The sequence below is a fragment of the Podarcis muralis genome, chromosome 6 (genome assembly GCF_964188315.1).
Source record: "Podarcis muralis chromosome 6, rPodMur119.hap1.1, whole genome shotgun sequence".
In the NCBI taxonomy this organism is placed as follows: domain Eukaryota; kingdom Metazoa; phylum Chordata; class Lepidosauria; order Squamata; family Lacertidae; genus Podarcis; species Podarcis muralis.
The window spans coordinates 74,396,179-74,414,470 of record NC_135660.1 but is presented as its reverse complement, the minus strand read 5'-3'; the positions used below and the strand labels follow the sequence as shown (position 1 = coordinate 74,414,470).

At 44.2% G+C, this 18,292-nt stretch overlaps 1 protein-coding gene across 4 annotated transcripts in view; it reads left to right on the top strand.

Annotated features, from left to right (window-relative positions):
* Nucleotides 1–18,292, top strand: part of PHYHIPL (phytanoyl-CoA 2-hydroxylase interacting protein like) — a 113,465-nt gene that overhangs the window by 88,192 nt on the left and 6,981 nt on the right. For all 4 annotated transcript variants that reach the window (XM_077930574.1, XM_028729315.2, XM_028729313.2 and 1 more), the window contains one exon: nt 11,336–11,532. In XM_077930574.1, coding sequence (XP_077786700.1) covers nt 11,336–11,532 — 197 coding nt within the window. The remainder of the gene's footprint in view (nt 1–11,335; nt 11,533–18,292) is intronic.

Here is an 18,292-nt window from a genome sequence, read left to right as displayed (position 1 = left end):
TTGCTTTGCCTTGGTGGATTAGACCAAGATATATCAGCCTTTTGTTTTCAGCAGTGGTCATTCAGATGCCTCCAGGCATTAGCAAGCAAGACATACAAATTATGGCCCTTCCCCTCTTAGTTGCACTTGGCACCTGATATTCTGAGGCTCTCCAACACCAGTTAACTTGCTGCCCATTAATGGTTCTGCCTCCTAGATATTTCCTAGGCTGGCTGCTTCCATGATACTGCACAAGAACAAAATTTAACGTCGTGAGAATCTGAACTTTTCTTTTCTGGTCACAGCTGGCAATAGCCAAGCATCAGACTCAAAAAAGAATTGGGGACCCTCAAATATCACCTTGAAAATAGAAACCTATTGGAGAGTGTTTGGTGGTTTTTTGCTTTTTTAAGGGTTTGGTCTGCTACTCAGGAGGGTCCCAGTTTGCTGACTAGCCAGAAGGGCTTTTCTCTTCCTTGGGCAGCCAGCATAAATGTTGCTGAAACAGAAGGGGTGATGGTGAATGATCTGCAGGAGGTGACCATTAGCTCCTTTCTGATTTCACCCCTGAAGCTGTTCCCCCCCCCTTCCCTATGGGAACTAATGGCTCTCCTTCTATGTATCCCATATGTTGAGCTTCAAAACTCACGGGAACCAAAATAGCTTCACAAGTATTCAAATGGGGAACCTTTCACCAGATCCATGTTTGGATAGCAAGACTCTGCACAAAAGGTCTAATATTTGTGAAGCATATCAAGTGGAGAAAACCATCAATCACTTTGGTGGGTTTCATAAGATGCTGGGAGAAAGCCCCTGACAAAGAACCTTGTGAAATGTATTTGACAAATCAATTTGCTGTTGCAGTTTGCAAAGGGACCTTTCTGGAAAACCGAGCAAAATTACGATAGCTAAGAGATTGCATTTTGCAGACTCTGACAAGATTCTGTAAGCATCCATGGTATGATAATTCATCATTTTAATGAGGCATTAGAGAAAATGCAGTTTTTAACTATGTCATTGATAGTGAATTAATTTGTTTTTAAAGTGCTCTAATGTAATACATTCAAACTTGGGAGATGTCAAAATAAGATCTGCTTTTCTGCACCGTTCGTACTGCATAGAAATTATTCAGAGATGCTGAGAAATGCAAGTGAATGGGGGTTGTTCAGTCTGGCAAGCTAAAATGCTAAGTGTTGACAGAATGTTATCCATAGTGCTACACTGAATTTCTTCTGATGAAAAATGGTCTCTTCATTGGTCCCACCACCAAGGTTTAGATGGTTGTTTTGTGGTATTAAAATTAGGCCACAAACCTCTCATGTTCCAGCTGCTGCTGCTCTTTTATCACCCACAATTCCCTCTGTAAGCCAGAGGAACCCGGGAAGCAAGTGCCTAGGGGCCACTGGGTTGATGGCTCAAGCCATCTTTCAGTTCCATAAACTGGCACAGCCCCTGACGAAATAGCTAGCAACGCTGCAGAGTAAACTGCCTCAACAGTTCTGAAAAACTTGCCTCGTCCACACAAAAATGTGTCGTTGCAACGCCTTTTGCCACCAGATCACCAGAGGCAACATCGGAAATCCAACCAATACAGTGCTTAGCAGGCTTTAAAAAGAGATTAGACAAATTCGTGGAGGATGGGCCAATGAACTGCTAACAAATTTGTCATCTATGATAGCAAATCCATGATCTGAGGCAGCATACCTCTATTTCTGGGGGCAAACAGCAAGGGAGCATGGCATACTTCTCAGAAGTACCTGATTGGCTAGCTGAAGACTGACTGAAAGGGAATTTTTAATTTTTTTTTTAGTTTTTTAAAGCGAAAAAGAGAGAGTAGAAGTTCAGCTCTATAACGTGTCCTTTTGAAAAGGTTGTTCTTTCACCCTGTTTTGCAATTAAAATAATTTCGCTTGCCTTTGAGTGTTTGTTCTGGAAGAAAGGCAGTAATGAAGAGTGGGAGTGTGCTAGTTCATGTTGTGCTAACGTAGCGTTCGACAACTGTGACTCTTTTTTAGTCACTGCTCATATGGATAATAAGTTAATTATACAATTAGCCATTTGTGAATCAGACATGTGCTGGGGACGTTGGTGGGGAGAAAAGAGCAACAATTGTTCACAGCTTCCATCACTATTGTTGGCTCAGACGTACACTTGGCACATTAAAAATCTGTAGGCCTGAGGTAAATGTCCTGTTCCCCAACAGGCATCCTTGCGCATGACCAAAGGAGCTATTTATTTTTACTATGTTTAAAATTAGCGCAACATTTAAACAGTTTTTTCTGTAGAGTGTCGGTGGTATTTTTCCCTTAAGCACTTTCCTAGAAATTGGCACTCCTGAGTATAGGAGGAAAAGCACCTCCCATGCCAAACTTCACAGAATTTGGCCTGGAAATTACTACTACTACTACTACTACTACTATTTGTTTTATTATTATTTATTAAATTTATATACTGCCTTTCATCCAAAGATCACACAGCAGTTTGCATCATGAAAATACAAAGTGAAAACACAAAATACATAACAGAGTGGCAATAAATCAACGCTCATCCCACAAACACATTTAAAAGGCCGTAGGTTGCTTAATTAGCCAAAGGCCTGGGAGAAGAGGAATGTTTTCACCTAGTGCCTAAAAATATGTAATAAAGGCATCAGGAAAGCCTCCCTGGGGAGACCATTCCACAAACAGAGAGCCACCACAGAAAAGGCCCAATCTTGCGTTGCCGTCCTCCGGACCTCTTGTGGAGGAGGCACACAAAGAAGGGACTTGGATGATGACCGCAGGGTTCAGGGCAGTTCATATGGGGAGAGGTGGTCCTTGAGGAGTTGTAGTCTTGGAAAAATTGAGCAAAACTGCAGCACGCCCCAGATCTAAAGGATGTTAAGAAGCACTACAATCTCTGTGACATCCTGCAGCTCTCACCAAGCAAGAAAACGACAGGGAGACTAAACAAGGAAGCTTCTTGGCAATCAGGCAGAGCAGTTGACTTGTGGCTGCCCAGGATGCCTATAAAACCTTTCTGCATGCCCTCTAAGCAGGTTCAATGGAATTTACCCTCAGGTTACCAGCCCACACTGCTGCTGTTAAGGGACGCTGCTGTTAAGGGCTCTCGGATAGAGGTTGCCATCATAATACTTCACATATGTGGCACCGATACACCTCGTTTTGAAGAGAGCTGCTTTTGGCATGATTGCCTATCAAAGTCTGGCCAAAGAGGTTAGTAGGGATTTATAATTGATTGATAAGAGTATGTCCTGGCTGCAAGTGCAAGTGATCTTTCTGGCCCATGGGCATCCCCTCTCACTTTCCTCCACCCCATATTAAGCAACCGCTGGCCAAAAATGCTGAGTTTACAAATCAATATGTAACTGAGGAAATTCGCTTGTGAACATTGGTCAACAAACTTTTAGCAGCCTACCTGTCCACATATGCCTATAGTTGTGGGCTGGTAGCCTGAGGGTAAATTCTGTTGAACTAAGGTGCAAAGTGCATCGTAGTACAGTGGTACCTCAGGTTAAGAACTTAATTCATTCCGGAGGTCCGTTCTTAACCTGAAACTGTTCTTAACCTGAGGTACCACTTTAGCTAATGGGGGCTCCCACTGCGCCGCCGCTGCGCGATTTCTGTTCTCATCTTGAAGCAAAGTTCTGAACCCGAGGTACTATTTCTGGGTTAGCGGAGTCTGTAACCTGAAGCGTCTGTAACCTGAGGTACCACTGTATATGCAATTGAAAGGGCTGAGGGAAAAGAGGGAAAACTTAAGCGTGAAAATGAAACCCAGAGATGCAGGTCCATGTCAAGTGGGTAGTTTTCAGTAAAAGGATATACAAATGTCCCTCAAACCTTTTCTGCAAGCAGTTTTGATGGGTTCAGAATTCAACCCTAGGATCAGTTTTAGCTCAGCTCAAAAAAGTCAAATTCAGTGTTAAGAAAAAGAATTCAAAATAAAGCAACAAAACTACCATTATACTTGTGCAGGCAATTAAGCAAATATTTTACTTTAATAGAGGATGATCTCTGATAGAAATTTTTATGTTTTTATTGTATGCACGTGTGTGTGTGTGTGTGTGTGTGTGTGTGTGTGTGTGTAACTGCTTTTATTTTTATTGCTGGCGGTATACAAATATTTTTTATAAATAAAAACATTATGAGGGTGTCAGTTCTTCCAGTCCTCACATTGGGGATGTTGTGTGAAATGCTGACAGCCCATCTGCTGATGGTTTTTGGCTGTAGTTGGGTACTATATTTTAATATTTTTGGACCGTTGTGTATTTGCTGGATTTTGTTGATATTTCATATTTATCAATATTTTATTTTATTTCTGCTGCACCTCAGTACTGTTTTTTAATACACTGGGCCTTGGTGTTCATTATTGATTACATCCATTGATATTTTATTTCATGTACATTAATATTTTATTTTATTGTAAGGCTCCTTGAGGGTATTTTTTACCTTAACTTGTAAAAATAATAAAGAAAAAATAAAGAAAGAAAGGTTAGTCCAGAGCTCAAAGAAGAAGAATGTGGCTTAGATTTTCAGCTCCCCGGCTTGAATCACCTTTCTTGTGAATTAAAGGCTTATAAGGTAGTGGCTTTTTACTTCAGGTAGAAAGATGAATAGCAGGGAATATAAAAGGCTCTTGCACATTTGTGAATGCTGCAGAGGGAGTGAAAAGGCAGAAATTACTCTCTCATACAGAGACTCAGAGGTCACCTGAAGAAACACACAATGTGACTTAATGGAGGCAGTTTGAATGTTCGGCAGCAAGTGAACAAGCTATCGTGTGATCAAGTGTTGTACTTGCCTGCCTGAACCAGAAATCGGTATGTCAATGGCAGCTATTAATTACGGGTGCTTAAGATGTGTGCTGGCAGTGGCGGGGCACTGTGTCTGAATCCACAAGTGAGATCCAGCATATCATCAGCACGAGACATTTTGAGGGCTGGTTTAGTGCAAGTGGTCGTGCAAGAGGTAGCGTACAAGTTTAACTGTTGGAGAGTAGAACAGTAGAAGTTGCACTAGGGTTTCCGGCTACGTCATGAGTCAATGGTGGTCCCTCCTAACTGACCTCCGTGGACAGTGAGGAGGTTCAGGCAGGGGAAAGCCAGGATCTATGAGGCAAAATTCCTGACAGTGCTTCCCAGTGGGGTCTAGGGAGTTCACTGCATCCCGCTGTGCCACACAAGCCCATGTCTTCCAACTTGAAAGGCAGAGCGGGTGCAACCTGGGAGTGTGTCCCTGCCATGGACGACCCTCCATCTCTGGCATGATTTGTGGTGGGTTCCTCCATAATTTGGACAATTGGCATTAATCATGAGGTGCTTCTGGACCGACACATGTGCAACATCTTTCACAAGCCACCCACTGAATTTGGCTATAGTACACTACGCTAAAAATGGGGTTCCCACAAGTGGGGTGGCTGTTAAATCTCTGGGCTACCACAGTTGAAATCTGCCAGTGTTTTTATGCGGGGGGGGGGGGGGGGTATAATTTCCAGAACTTAAAGAAAGGCAACATAAAACAAATATTCAAGGGCGCTTATCCTGTAGGGAAGCTGGGTGTGTTAGGCCTGGGTGATACATCAATATATCGCCCAGAAGTGGTATGAGGGCAGAGTGGGATGGTGGTTTCACACAGTGATATATCGCCAATGAAACTGCCACTGCTCCTGAGTCCCTCTACTAGCGACTTCCTCCGGTGAGTGTTGCTAGCAGAGAGACTCAGGAGTGGTGGCAGTTCCATCAGTGATATATCGCTGAGTGAAACCGCCATCCCACTCTGCCCTCATACTTCGCAGAGGGAGAAAAAAAGCTAAATCACTGAGGTGCCGATACAACTTGTTCCTCCCTCTGTATCTTTAAACTGCTTGGCTGAGGAGTGTGCGGTTGCCGCTCCCCTCAGCTGAGCAGTTAAAGGACCCCCCAACCTGGCGCTGGCTCCCACGCAAGCAGGGGGAGCACCGGGGATGATTCTGCGAGCCGTTCAAACAAGCTACATTATCCCAGCCCGCTAGGTGCTGGGGTGAAAGCACTTCAGCTCCCACAGTGAGAGCTGCGGCAATTTCACCCGGCGCCTCACAGGCTGAGGCCAATGCAGCTTGTTTTTACAACATTGTGGTATATCGCCACACCCCAATGTTTGGCTGGTGATATACCACAATGTTGAAAAGGTGATATTTCCCAGCCCGTGTCTCTGTGTGTTGTATTTAATTTAATTTAATTTAATTTTTGGTCCTGCCGGAGTACCCCAGAGCAGAAAGAAAAATAAAGACGTGTGTTTTTTTAAGGCCCACATTTTTCCTGAAAATGTTGCTTAGAAGAATAAGAATCTTGTCTTCTAAGGAAGCTGGGTCATCATATTTTTCCCTCTCCTTGTATGCAAAATACATTATCAACATTCCAAAATTATTCATTCTGGCCAGAAGACAATCATGTTGGAATCTAATGCATAATGAGGTGGAACTAGAAGAATTTGCTCACCTCAACCAAAGTTGTATACCTCTTGATTGCAAGATGCAGAGGGACAAACAGTAGAGAATGTTTATATCTGCCATGCTCTGTGAGCTTCCAAGGCTGATCTAACCAACACAGTTCTTGCATTCTTAACATAAAGTAAGAGCAATGGGGCGCCATCACTGGCCAGGATCCCTCCCCTTTGTGTTTATGGTAGGGGTGGGAAACCAAATGTTCCTTTGTACAGGCAAACATGCTTGGGGGGGGGGGCAAGGATAGGGTACTTGGGGCAGTCAAGATGCTGTTGGGCTCCAAGTCTCATCCACTCCAGACAGCAAGGCCTATGTTCAGCGATAGCTGTAACTGAAGTCCAGCAACATCTGGAGAGCCACACCATTGATGATAAGAAGCCAGACCATTGAGGGGATGAAATGATGAGCAACCAGGGAATTGAACACAATGCGGTGCCTAGAAAGCCTTGATTTGTCTCCTCTCCACCTTGCTTCTCCTCTCACTGCTTAGCCTCAATGCCTGACGGAGGCAATCCATTCCTGGGCATGTCCAGTGACCCAGTGGTAGTGGTTAAGAGTGGTAGTGTAGTGGTTAAGAGCGGTAGATTCATAATCTGGTGAACTGGGTTCGCGTCTCCACTCCTCCACATGCAGCTGCTGGGTGACCTTGGGCCAGTCACACTTCTCTGAAGTCTCTCAGTCCCACTCACCTCACAGAGTGTTTGTTGTGGGGGCAGAAGGGAAAGGAGAATGTTAGCTGCTTTGAGACGCCTTAAGGTAGTGATAAAGTGGGATATCAAATCCAAACTCCTCCTCCTCCTCTTCTTCAGTGCACGTGTCATTTTAAAGATAAACATGACTAGCCCTCATCACTCTGTGATACAGTTTAAAGGTAGAATCACAGAATTGATGAATTGGATAGGGACCGTGAGGTCATCTCGACCAACCCCCTGCAATGCAAGAATATGCGGTTGTCCCATAAGCGGATTGAACCTGCAACCTTGGCATTATCAGCACCACGCTCTAACCAACTGAGCTATCCTGACTCCTGCTTTGTACATGCTCTCTCATCTCTTTTGAATTTGTGTGGTCCCGGTCTTTGGAAATGTGATGTAGAAGTGAGAGCCTTTTCCAGGGCCTGGGACGTGCATCCCACAAACAGAGATGACCGCTGCATTTTACTACCCACCTCACTGCCTTGACTGTTGGGTCCAAGTGTTGGGCTTGTTACAGTCGCAGGCATTTTCTGCTGGAATTGCTGTAAAATGCCGAAACGTGTCCCAGCAACTAAGAGAAGCTCTTTGGTTATTTACAAATAAATGAAGGAAGCCAGCTGCAGTCGTTGAGTCAGCCTTTTTCATTCAAAAACTCTGAATCATCCTGTCCGGAGCCAGAATACCTCTTGCTTGGTTTGCATAACATGGTTTGCCATCTCTTTCCGAGGCAATTTTTTTCTCCCTTTTGGAGGGGCGATGCTGCGCAATATGCAGGCATGCAAGGTGGTGCGGCTCTTCCTCACTGCCTCCCTTTGCTAGTGAGAACCACACCTGTTGACTTCCTGGCTGTAATGTATCTGTTAACAGCACAAGCTCCTGCATCCACTCAAGGAGAAACTGTAGGAGACTTGGACATTAAATCGTGGAATGAGAGCCACGGCCATTGCAGGAGCTTTCCATCAACTGCAAATGTTTTAGCTTGGCTTTCTCCTTGCCCCTTTGCTTTATCTCTTTCTCCTCACATTCTTGGTTTCCCGGTGCGGTGTCTTTTTCACCCCCCTTTCCCTCCATTCTCTGCCTATTCCCCTTCTGCAGTGTCATTTTGCACCTCCCCACCGTCTCATGCAGCATGAAGCTGGTAAACATCACATAGCCCTGCCTGCTTTCGCACTTGCTGGTGGCACCACTGCAGGAAAGAGCTGCTATGCGGGAGAGAAGGCCTAATTTTAGTACAGACACTTCTCCCTTGGCAGTGGGATGTCAGTGGGCACTTGGCTCCTCCCTCTCCTGCGCGAACTGCAGAAATCTGACAGGGTGCTCTTCGGAAACGCAGTGCAACTGTAAATACACCCAGAGTGGTGACCGAAGGTGACAGGAGGAGAAGGATTGCTAGGCACACATTTGTAGAAGCCCAGAATCGGGTTTTTCTTATTTAAAAAAGATGGTATGTTGTGTTTGGCACTAAGGAGGGGGGTGGGAGGAAATTGCATTAACAAGAGATGGATAGTGCAGTACGGTAATTTGCATACTGATAGGCTGATTGATCCAAGGCACTTTGCTGTTCTAGGGAGCAGAGCCAAAACAAACACCCAAAAACAAACCTGCCACTGGAATTATGTGTGCTGCGGTGCAGCATACAAAAACTTCCCTCGTACAAGAAATAAAAGTGAGGCAAATTCCAAGTGTTGGTGGTGGTTCGGGGCTTTAGTTTTTGAGAGAAGGGTGGTGAGTTTCAGAGTCCTCCCATCTTGATTTCTCTCTCTCTCTCTCTCTCTCTCTCTCTCTCTCACACACACACACACACACACACACACACACATACACACACACACTTTTTATTTCTGCTTTTATGCCAGAAAAGCACTTAAAGTGTGTTTCAGTCAGAACACCTTACCTTTTGCTATTGAAACCCTCTCCCAGGTCACCAATTGCTGGGCTCCCAACTCCCATCAGCCCAAATGGCCAGGGTTTAGACCTGATGAGAGCTGAAGCCCTTCAATGCCTGAGGGGGCAGGTTCCCCCACCCATGATGTAGTAGTTGCAACTCTGCTACCCAGGCTTCATCAACAGCTGCTCAAATCCAAGCCATGGGAACTTCTTGAAGTGGTAGAGCATGTGCTTCACACATAGGAGCCCCCAGGTCCAGGCCATAGCATTTCCTTGTGTGCATTTAATTTGCACAGTTTCAACTTCAAGGTTGAAATCACATTGGTTAAATGTGCGGCTGTACTGTACATAAGAGATTAGACACCTTTAAAAGGCAATTAGACAAAGCAGGTTTTGAAGCCAAAAGGCCTTTTCTGTTCTGTTCAGAGGTAGACTGCCTCTGCACCTGGAGGTTCTACTTGGTAATTAGCTGACAGATAGCTTTCATCCTCCAGGTTCATAGGCCGTTTGTCTCTGTCTAAGTTGAAGGAGATGAACAAACAACAGAGAAGCGCCATTGTCATCAAACCCTCCTTGCAGGCTCCCTGGTCCATTTGGTTACTATTGTGGGAAGTGTTATGCTGAACCAAATGCAAGTGCTTAGTTCTTCTATAGAAGCCAAATACAGTGGTACCTCGGGTTAAGTAATTAATTCGTTCTGGAGTTCCGTTCTTAACCTGAAACTGCTCTTAACCTGAAGCACCACTTTAGCTAATGGGGCCTCCTGCTGCCGCCGCGCCGCCAGAGCACGATTTCTGTTCTCATCCTGAAGCAAAGTTCTTAACCCGAGGTACTATTTCTGGGTTAGCAGAGTCTGTAACCTGAAGCGTATGTAACCTGAAGCGTATGTCACCCGAGGTACCACTGTAAATAAATCTCCAAAACATATTGTACCATTTGCACAGAGCAGGCCACAAGCTCTGACTGGGCTGTGCGATAAAAGTGATGTTACTGTTTATTGCTGCTGCTTATAAATACTAGCAGACATTTCCATTCCTGCATTAAGGTCTTCTTAGCACCCATGTCTTAAATGTGCATTGAAGCTTAATTAAAGTGTGTGTGTGTGTGTGTGTGTGTGTGTGTGTGTGTGTGTGTGTGTAAGTAAGTAAAATATTCCAGTGGACTGGAATAGTGGCTGGCATTAGCTATTAAATTAGCAAAGCAATCATTTCTGGAACAGCAACAATTCTCTCTGACATTAATTACTTCATATGTCTCTCAGGATAGTAAAAAGAAAAGAAAAAAACTCACATTAGCTCAGCCTGACTTTCCTGTGAACCAGACTGCAGTCTTAACTAATGCTGATGAGCATTGAGTCACATGGATTAATCCCATCTGCGTTTGTGAGCAGGCCCGGTTTCTGGGTGTGCTGTTGGACATCCCATCATCCCTGACCCCTTGGCCATGATGGCGACTGGGAGTCCAACAACATTTGGAGGGCCACAGGCTCCCCAGTCCTGTTATAGGCTCTGCACCTATGCAGCACCTATGCACTATCCCTTGTGTACGATTGCCAGGTGGCTAGTACTGGTACAAAAGGGTAAAATGTTGTTCTGTCAGGTAATCACTCAGCCTTTCTCCACTCCTGCAGCAGAATAGACTGTAGCACAGGCTTCCTCAACCTCGGCCCTCCAGATGTTTTGAGACTACACTTCCCATCATCCCTGACCACTGGTCCTGCTAGCTAGGGATCATGGGAGTTGTAGGCCAAAAACATCTGGAGGGCCGAGGTTGAGGAGGCCTGCTGTAGCAGTTAAGGCCTCAGATGGCAACTGCATCATTTATTTGTCTCCCCAGATCAGGATGCTCAGTTTTTATTTAATGTATTGTTGAAATCATATCAACAACATTAAGTTACAGTTGAAGAAATAAGAAGCATTGTGTCCAGATTTGCCCATGCAACAGAAACCCCTCCTTGCATGGACCCCAGAATCGAGCAATCTCTATTCTTCTACCTCAGAGTATGGCATGTATGGACCAGGCCTTGAGATCCAAAAATCTCCTAATTCTCACCTTCCCATTTCTGCTCTGCCTGTGTGACATGACAAGTTCTGGCTTAGCTCCACCCCCTGGTCTCGCCCAGCACTTTGGCATCTTAAAACAGACACACACACACACACACGCCCTAATCCTGCACCATTAATGAAGAAAACAATCCCCTCTCGTTTTCCAGGAAAATTAGAAGGGGCAATCAATCTCCAATGCCACTCTCAATGACAGAGATTCTCTATTCTCTCTTCCCTCCTGTGCAGGGAACAAATCGCAAGACAGTGGAATTGCAGAGATGGAGGAGCTTCCTGTTCCACACAACATCAAAATCAGCAACATCACCTGTGATTCCTTCAAGATTTCGTGGGACATGGATTCCAAGTCTAAGGAACGCATCACTCACTACTTCATTGATCTAAATAAGAAAGAGAACAAGAATTCCAACAAATTTAAGCACAAGGTAGGTTTTTGTTTTTGTCAAACAGAAAGTACACCAGCAGAATGTGCTTCGAGTTACTGCAAAGTTCTACATGCTTTTCAGATCACTGAAATGCTTTTTGATTGTGACACTTGAAAGGGAGGAGGTGGTGATCTTAATCTCTTAAGTGGTGAATTTACCAAAGAAAAGGCTTCCACTGAGTCCATGTTTTAACTCCAGTTGAGTGTTCTTTTTCAGTCCTAATAGTGAGATCTACCCCCAAGAAACTGATGGATAATTTCTGTTCCCATCAGCGAAATGTCATTTCCCCCACCCACCCTCACTGCCCAGATTTCTTTCTCCTCAAACAAGGTGGAGAATTTCAAGAGGTCATTTGCATACAGCCCTCATTCCAAACATAAACCTGGTTCACACCAACCTTTCTCCTTGTGATTCCAAACATATGAGAGATCATATGGAGAAGAAGCAAGGAAAACAGTATACACATGTGAACCATCTTAAGTCGTGATGTGATCCTTGTGGTGTTTCTTCAAACTCTATTGTCCAAGTATTTTGACCAAGATATGTGGCCTACTTACTCCAGAAGGCATGGCTGAGGGGGGAAGCCTGCAAAATGGCTTCCCCAATGTTATAAAAGCAGCAGCTTAAAAGACACCTCACACCAGTTTTTTGTGTGTGTACGTATTGAATTGCCAGGTACATCAACTTGGTTATTGATTTTTGCCTGGACACCAGTTCTTTTCATCAGTTGTGTTCTTTTCATCAGTTCTACACCACATTATGCTTTGAGGTGGGGCAAAAGGTGTCAATTAAAAAGAAAAACAGTTTAGTACTAGAATGACAATAGTTCACCCTGTGAGGTAATTTTGAAGAAATGAAAAGGCATTGCAGCAGAAATAAACATTTAGGTCTCACAGCAGAAATAAAACATTTCTGGGTGAGTAGCACTGGGGGGTGGGGGACAAAAGAAATCAATGTTTGGTGCTACGGGAGTAATAGGGTCAGATCAATGGTTATTATAAAACAACGTAGCTGATCTACCCTAAGACTACTAAGACTGTGTCCTAGCATATGCTCTGAAAATTATTGGCCCTGTTCTACTAGTTTTGGGTTTGACCTCAACGCATGAGCAAACTGGAGCCCCACAAACCTCTGGGTCATGGTGAGTTCCTTAAACCAGATGCCTAATATGTATTGACTTCATACCCACACCATGCATTTAAAGCACATCCAGTGCACATTTTGAACCACATGACACACACACACACCCCGAAAATGTTGGGAACTGTAGTTTAAGGGTACTGGGAATTGTAGCCCTGTGAGAGGGAAATGACAGGTCCCAGGATTCTTTGTGGGAAGTCATGTCTGTTGGCTGTGCTTTAAATGTATGGTATGGATCTCCTCCTTCCCACCTCTCCATAGGCTTGAGGATAGTTGCGGCGTTTTACAATCATGAAGACAAATTTAAACACAAAACATGACAGGGCCGTGCTGAAGTACCAGTCGTGCAGAAAATATTAACCAGGCACACTGATTGTGCAGCGCAAAATGCCTGCAAAACTCTCTCCAAAAGCTTTCTGAAACTCCTAGTAACTGGCGAGGCTGAAGGCCCTGTAGGCACATTCAAGTATGCCTGTTTGGGAAAACGTATCAGCTTATATGCCCATTGCCCCATGGATCAGAAGGATGATTTCAAACACATCGATATTATGGTATCTTTTTGAGGTTTGCCCCCTGCAGAGAAATTTAATCAAATGCAAAAGTGGAAGGAAATGAAAAGGAGAGTTGTAACGCTTCGGGATAAAATGTTGTGCCCTGACAATTAGAAAACCTGGCAGGAATCTGAGGGGAACGTTAAAAAATAGCATTGGGGTGTATTGGAAAACATAGAGGGTGGAGGGCAGTAGCAGAAGAAAGAACCGTAGAAGACATTAAGAGGCAAGGAGAACAAGAGAGAGAGATGAATGGGATGCTAAATACTTCAGCTGACAAACTTATCCCATAGGAAAGCAGAGGTTAAAATAGCAGCAACTATTGGTACTGCTGGCAATTATAACAGATTGAACTGTTGTTGTTTTTTTTTTAAAAAAAAAAAGACTTCGGGATATCCTTGCCTGGACTAGAAGATAAGGAGCTAGAAGATCCTTAATTAATAGGCTTGAAGGGCTTAGCAGAATTTGAATGAAGCAAAAGTTTGGGTACAAAGTTATAATTTCTACAATACATTTTAATATAATATCTATCAGTATGTAGCAGATTATTCAAGTTAAATATAACCTAACATGCAATAGGCAAGCCACCAAGACCTCCATATAACAACTGCTTGTGCTGCCTGCCAGTTGATGGGTGGGCAGTTACCTGACAAATGAGCTGTGATCAGCTTGGTGTGTCACAACAAGTAGTGTAAACCTATAAACATCCTTCTAGTGCATTTGGGGAGTGGGGCGCAGGTGGTGCTGTGGGTTAAACTTGCCAATCAGAAGGTCGGCGGTTCGAATCCCCACGACGGGGTGAGCTCCTGTTGCTCAGTCCCAGCTCCTGCCAACCTAGCAGTTTGAAAGCACATCAAAGTGCAAGTAGATAAATAGGTACCGCTCCGGCGGGAAGGTAAATGGCGTTTCCGTGCACTGCTCTGGTTTGCCAGAAGTGGCTTAGTCATGCTGGCCACATGACCCGGAAGCTGTAGGCCGGCTCCCTTGGCCAATAAAGCAAGATGAGTGCCGCAACCCCAGAGTCAGCCATGACTGGAACTAATGGTCAGGGGTCCCTAGTGCATTTGGGGGGGGGGGTGAATGATAAAGTTTAATTTATTAACTTTGGTCCCAAGTTAGTGACAGGGGAGAAATTCATCTCACTTTGCATATAAAACCTATCTTTCCAAAAACAATACACAAACCAAAACACAGCCATCCTTTGGAAATTTGGAAATTGGGGGAAGATGGTTTGCAAAAAAAAGTGCATGTTAGGCAAACTCACATGCCAAGAAGTACATATTTAGGAGAAATTTAGAGGCAATTTTTCAAGAGGACTTTCTTTGAAAACAAAATTGCAAATGTATAAAAATGTGGGAGGGGGGTTGCAGCTCACAAAACTTTGAACACTTCAGACATTACAAGGATTTAATTACCTAATAGATAGTTCATTACCAACTAGGTTTTCTACTCAAAATAAATTCTGCATAATGACAAAGGGAAAATATAAAAATCAGAAATGTAGGGAGAAGTGTAAGGTGAATAAAAAGAAAATGTTTTGCCAAGAAGATGCCACAAGACCCCGGGGGACAAATACTACCTGTGGAGATGGCAGCCAAGAATGATTAGCATTAGTAGAACCTAAGTTGCACAATCAATTGTGAAGCGATTTTTCGAGAGAGAGAAAAGTCAAAGTCACTTACATCGATTTTGCAATAAACAATATGGGGCAGAGTTACAAGGCATTTTGTGAACAGAATGACTTAAGAAGATGATTTTGTGCAAAGTAATTTCAAAAACAAACCACCGCGTGGACTATTCTGGAGAGTTCAGTCCTTGCATAGGATAAACACATGCACAGGATAGTCTTGAATATAGCCAAGGTTTGATGATACCCAGAAGCCTAATCTTTGATCATTATCGTGACTGTTGCCCACCTAATGTAATCTCTTTGCTCTCTTTCTTAAAGTCTGAAATTGCACTCCCCTGCACACTGTACTCTCCTTTCAAACAGGACCATTTCCCCCACACTTCAGTTGTGTACGAACTGAAGCCACGTCACTGGGTGTTATTTATCTGCCTGGATAAAGAGGCATAATAAATTGTTTGTATCGTTTGATATTCATATAAAAGGAGAGTTCTATCTGTGTGCACTTGTGCTGTATTAGAATTATGGAGTGGAAAACTTCTTGTGTTTAGATGATAACAACATTTGGATTATTACAGAATGGAAAAGAGAATGCAGTTTCTTTGACGTTGGGTCTTTTGTGAAGATGCAACGGCATTTGAACCTCTTTTTGAAGACTAAGCATAATTAAGCCGAGAGTGGAACTTGATAGGCATGCCGATATTTTTCTATCTGGGTTGAAGGTGCATCTTGCATAACTGTGTGAAATATGAGAGTGATGCTATTCATCAATAGCACATTCCATCTTTTTCTTCTTCTTCTTTTGCTGAGCGTAATAGAGTTCTTGGTGGAGTGAATGGAATCTGGTTTGAATTAAGATGTAGTTAACAAATAACCTTTTGCTTTGATATGTTGCGTGAAGAACTTTCTCCAACTCATTCTCCAAAATGCGTGGAAATGGCTGCTGTTAAGTCCAGACAGCACCTTAAGAGACACATTACTTAGGCGATATTGGTACGGTACCCCAACTCATCCTATCCTGTGTCTAGTTCTAGCTTTGCTTTGGTGCTGGATGGCTGTTGGTTCCCCTGCTCTACAAGAGTGTTTCCCAAATTTGGATCTCCAGCTTTTTTGGACTACAACTCCCATAATCCCTAGCTAGCAAGACCAGTGGTTAGGGATGATGGGAATTCATCTCCCAGCATGCCATAGGTGTGGGCAGGCCCACATGGACCTTTCCCATGCTTCGGCTTCTGGAGCCAACCTGCTACATTTTTCACTTTGGCTATTGTGTTGGTTCAGCAACTTGCCTCTCTTGTTTCTATGCAGTAACATGGAACTCTGTAGCTTCTGATTCTGCCAATCCTGCTCAATGGATCAAAATCCTTATGTACAGCCCCATTAATGGGCAGTGGCGCTATTCACAGAGGAGTGATGTATACCTGGCATCAAGCAATGTTGAATTGCTATATTTATTGTGAAAGCTGAGCTTGCACGGGGGGGGGGGGGGCACTGTCAATTTGAGACTGGTCATTTCAGAGCTGTGGGGAAACGGTGTCATATTTGCTGTGGGACCTAAATAAAGGTAAAGGGACCCCTGACCATTAGGTCCAGTCGCGAACGACTCTGGGGTTGCGGCGCTCATCTTGCTTTACTGGCCGAGGGAGCCGGCGTACAGCTTCCGGGTCATGTGGCCAGCATGACTAAGCCGCTTCTGGCAAGCCAGAGCAGGGCACTGAAACGCCGTTTACCTTCCTGCCGGAGCGGTACCTATTTATCTACTTGCACTTTGACGTGCTTTTGAACTGCTAGGTTGGCAGGAGCAGGGACTGAGCAATGGGAGCTCACCCCGTCACGGGGATTCAAACCGCCGACCTTCTGATTGGCAAGTCCTAGGCTCTGTGGTTTTACCCACAGCGCCACCCACGTCCCGGGACCTAAATAGTTGTCTGTTATTATTTTATTAAATTTATTGGCCGCTTTTTTACCAAAGTAACTCCAAGTGACTTACAATCTATAAACTGTACTAATGTACAGTTACATTAGTACAGTGGTACCTCGGGTTAAGTACTTAATTTGTTCCGGAGGTCCGTTCTTAACCTGAAACTGTTCTTAACCTGAAGCACCACTTTAGCTAATGGGGCCTCCCACTGCCGCCATGCCGCCGGAGCACGATTTCTGTTCTCATCCTGAAGCAAAGTTCTTAACCCGAGGTACTATTTCTGGGTTAGCGGAGTCTGTAACCTGAAGCATATGTAACCTGAAGCGTATGTAACCCGAGGTACCACTGTACCGATGAGAAAACAAATGTCCTGAACATGCAAACAAATGGGAAGGGTGTACCAGTAGTTATTACACACAAACACAACATACTGAGTGACATTTTTTTGGCATTGCAAGGGCTTCAGGCACTTGACTTGGGGCATAAAAATGGGTCCTTCCTATTGCTAATAGTTAACAGATTGTCTGTGCCTATTATATGGTATAACTAGCTCTGAACTGTACTTCAGACTGAGAGTGGGGTAAATCTCATGTTTTGAATGTTCTCCTCAATATTTAGATAGGTAAAGGTAAAGGGACCCCTGACCATTAGGTCCAGTCGTGACCGACTCTGGGGTTGCGGCGCTCATTTCGCTTTATTGGCCGAAGGAGCCGGCGTACAGCTTCCAGGTCATGTGGCCAGCATGACTAAGCCGCTTCTGGCGAAACACAGCAGCGCACGGAAACGCTATTTACTTTCCCACCGGAGCGGTACCTATTTATCTACTTGCACTTTGACATGCTTTCGAACTGCTAGGTTGGCAGGAGCAGGGACTGAGCAACGGGAGCTCACCCCATCGTGGGGATTTGAACCGCCGACCTTCTGAACGGCAAGCCCTAGGCTCTGTGGTTTAACCCACAGCACCACCTGCGTCCCTTAATATTTAAATAGATATAGTTTAAAAATCACCTCTTTGTATGTAGAAGACTAGCATGTTAGGGAGAAGGCTTGGCTAGAACCTGATGCTCACTTTCTGTGTGCAGCAATTTCTTTTTGTGAGGGAATACTCAAGCTTGATGTTCCTGCTGCAATCTAGGGAGTCTTACTGTTCATGTAGGCTGGAACTTATATTTTTGTTGTTGTGTGTTCCTCCTGAACTATATGGATCTAAGACATCCTAACGCTCCATCTCATATGGCTACCTTTTCCTTGCTAGCAAGTGCAGTTTGCTTTGCAAATCATTCCTTGTGCCCTTTATTTTTATTCCCTTGCTTTTACCTCTTTAGATTTCAGAACTGGTGTGCTTTGTTTTTCACGGCAAATTTGCAAAGCTTTCTCACTGAAGCTAATGTGCATAAATGAAAGGCTTGGGTCCGTTGGCCAGTTCCTTAATTTTGCAGTTAGCGCTTTTAGTGCTTTGGGGGTAAGGGATGCCAGGCACATAATGGTCAGAATTAGAGTATTCCAGCCTGTTGTTCCAGA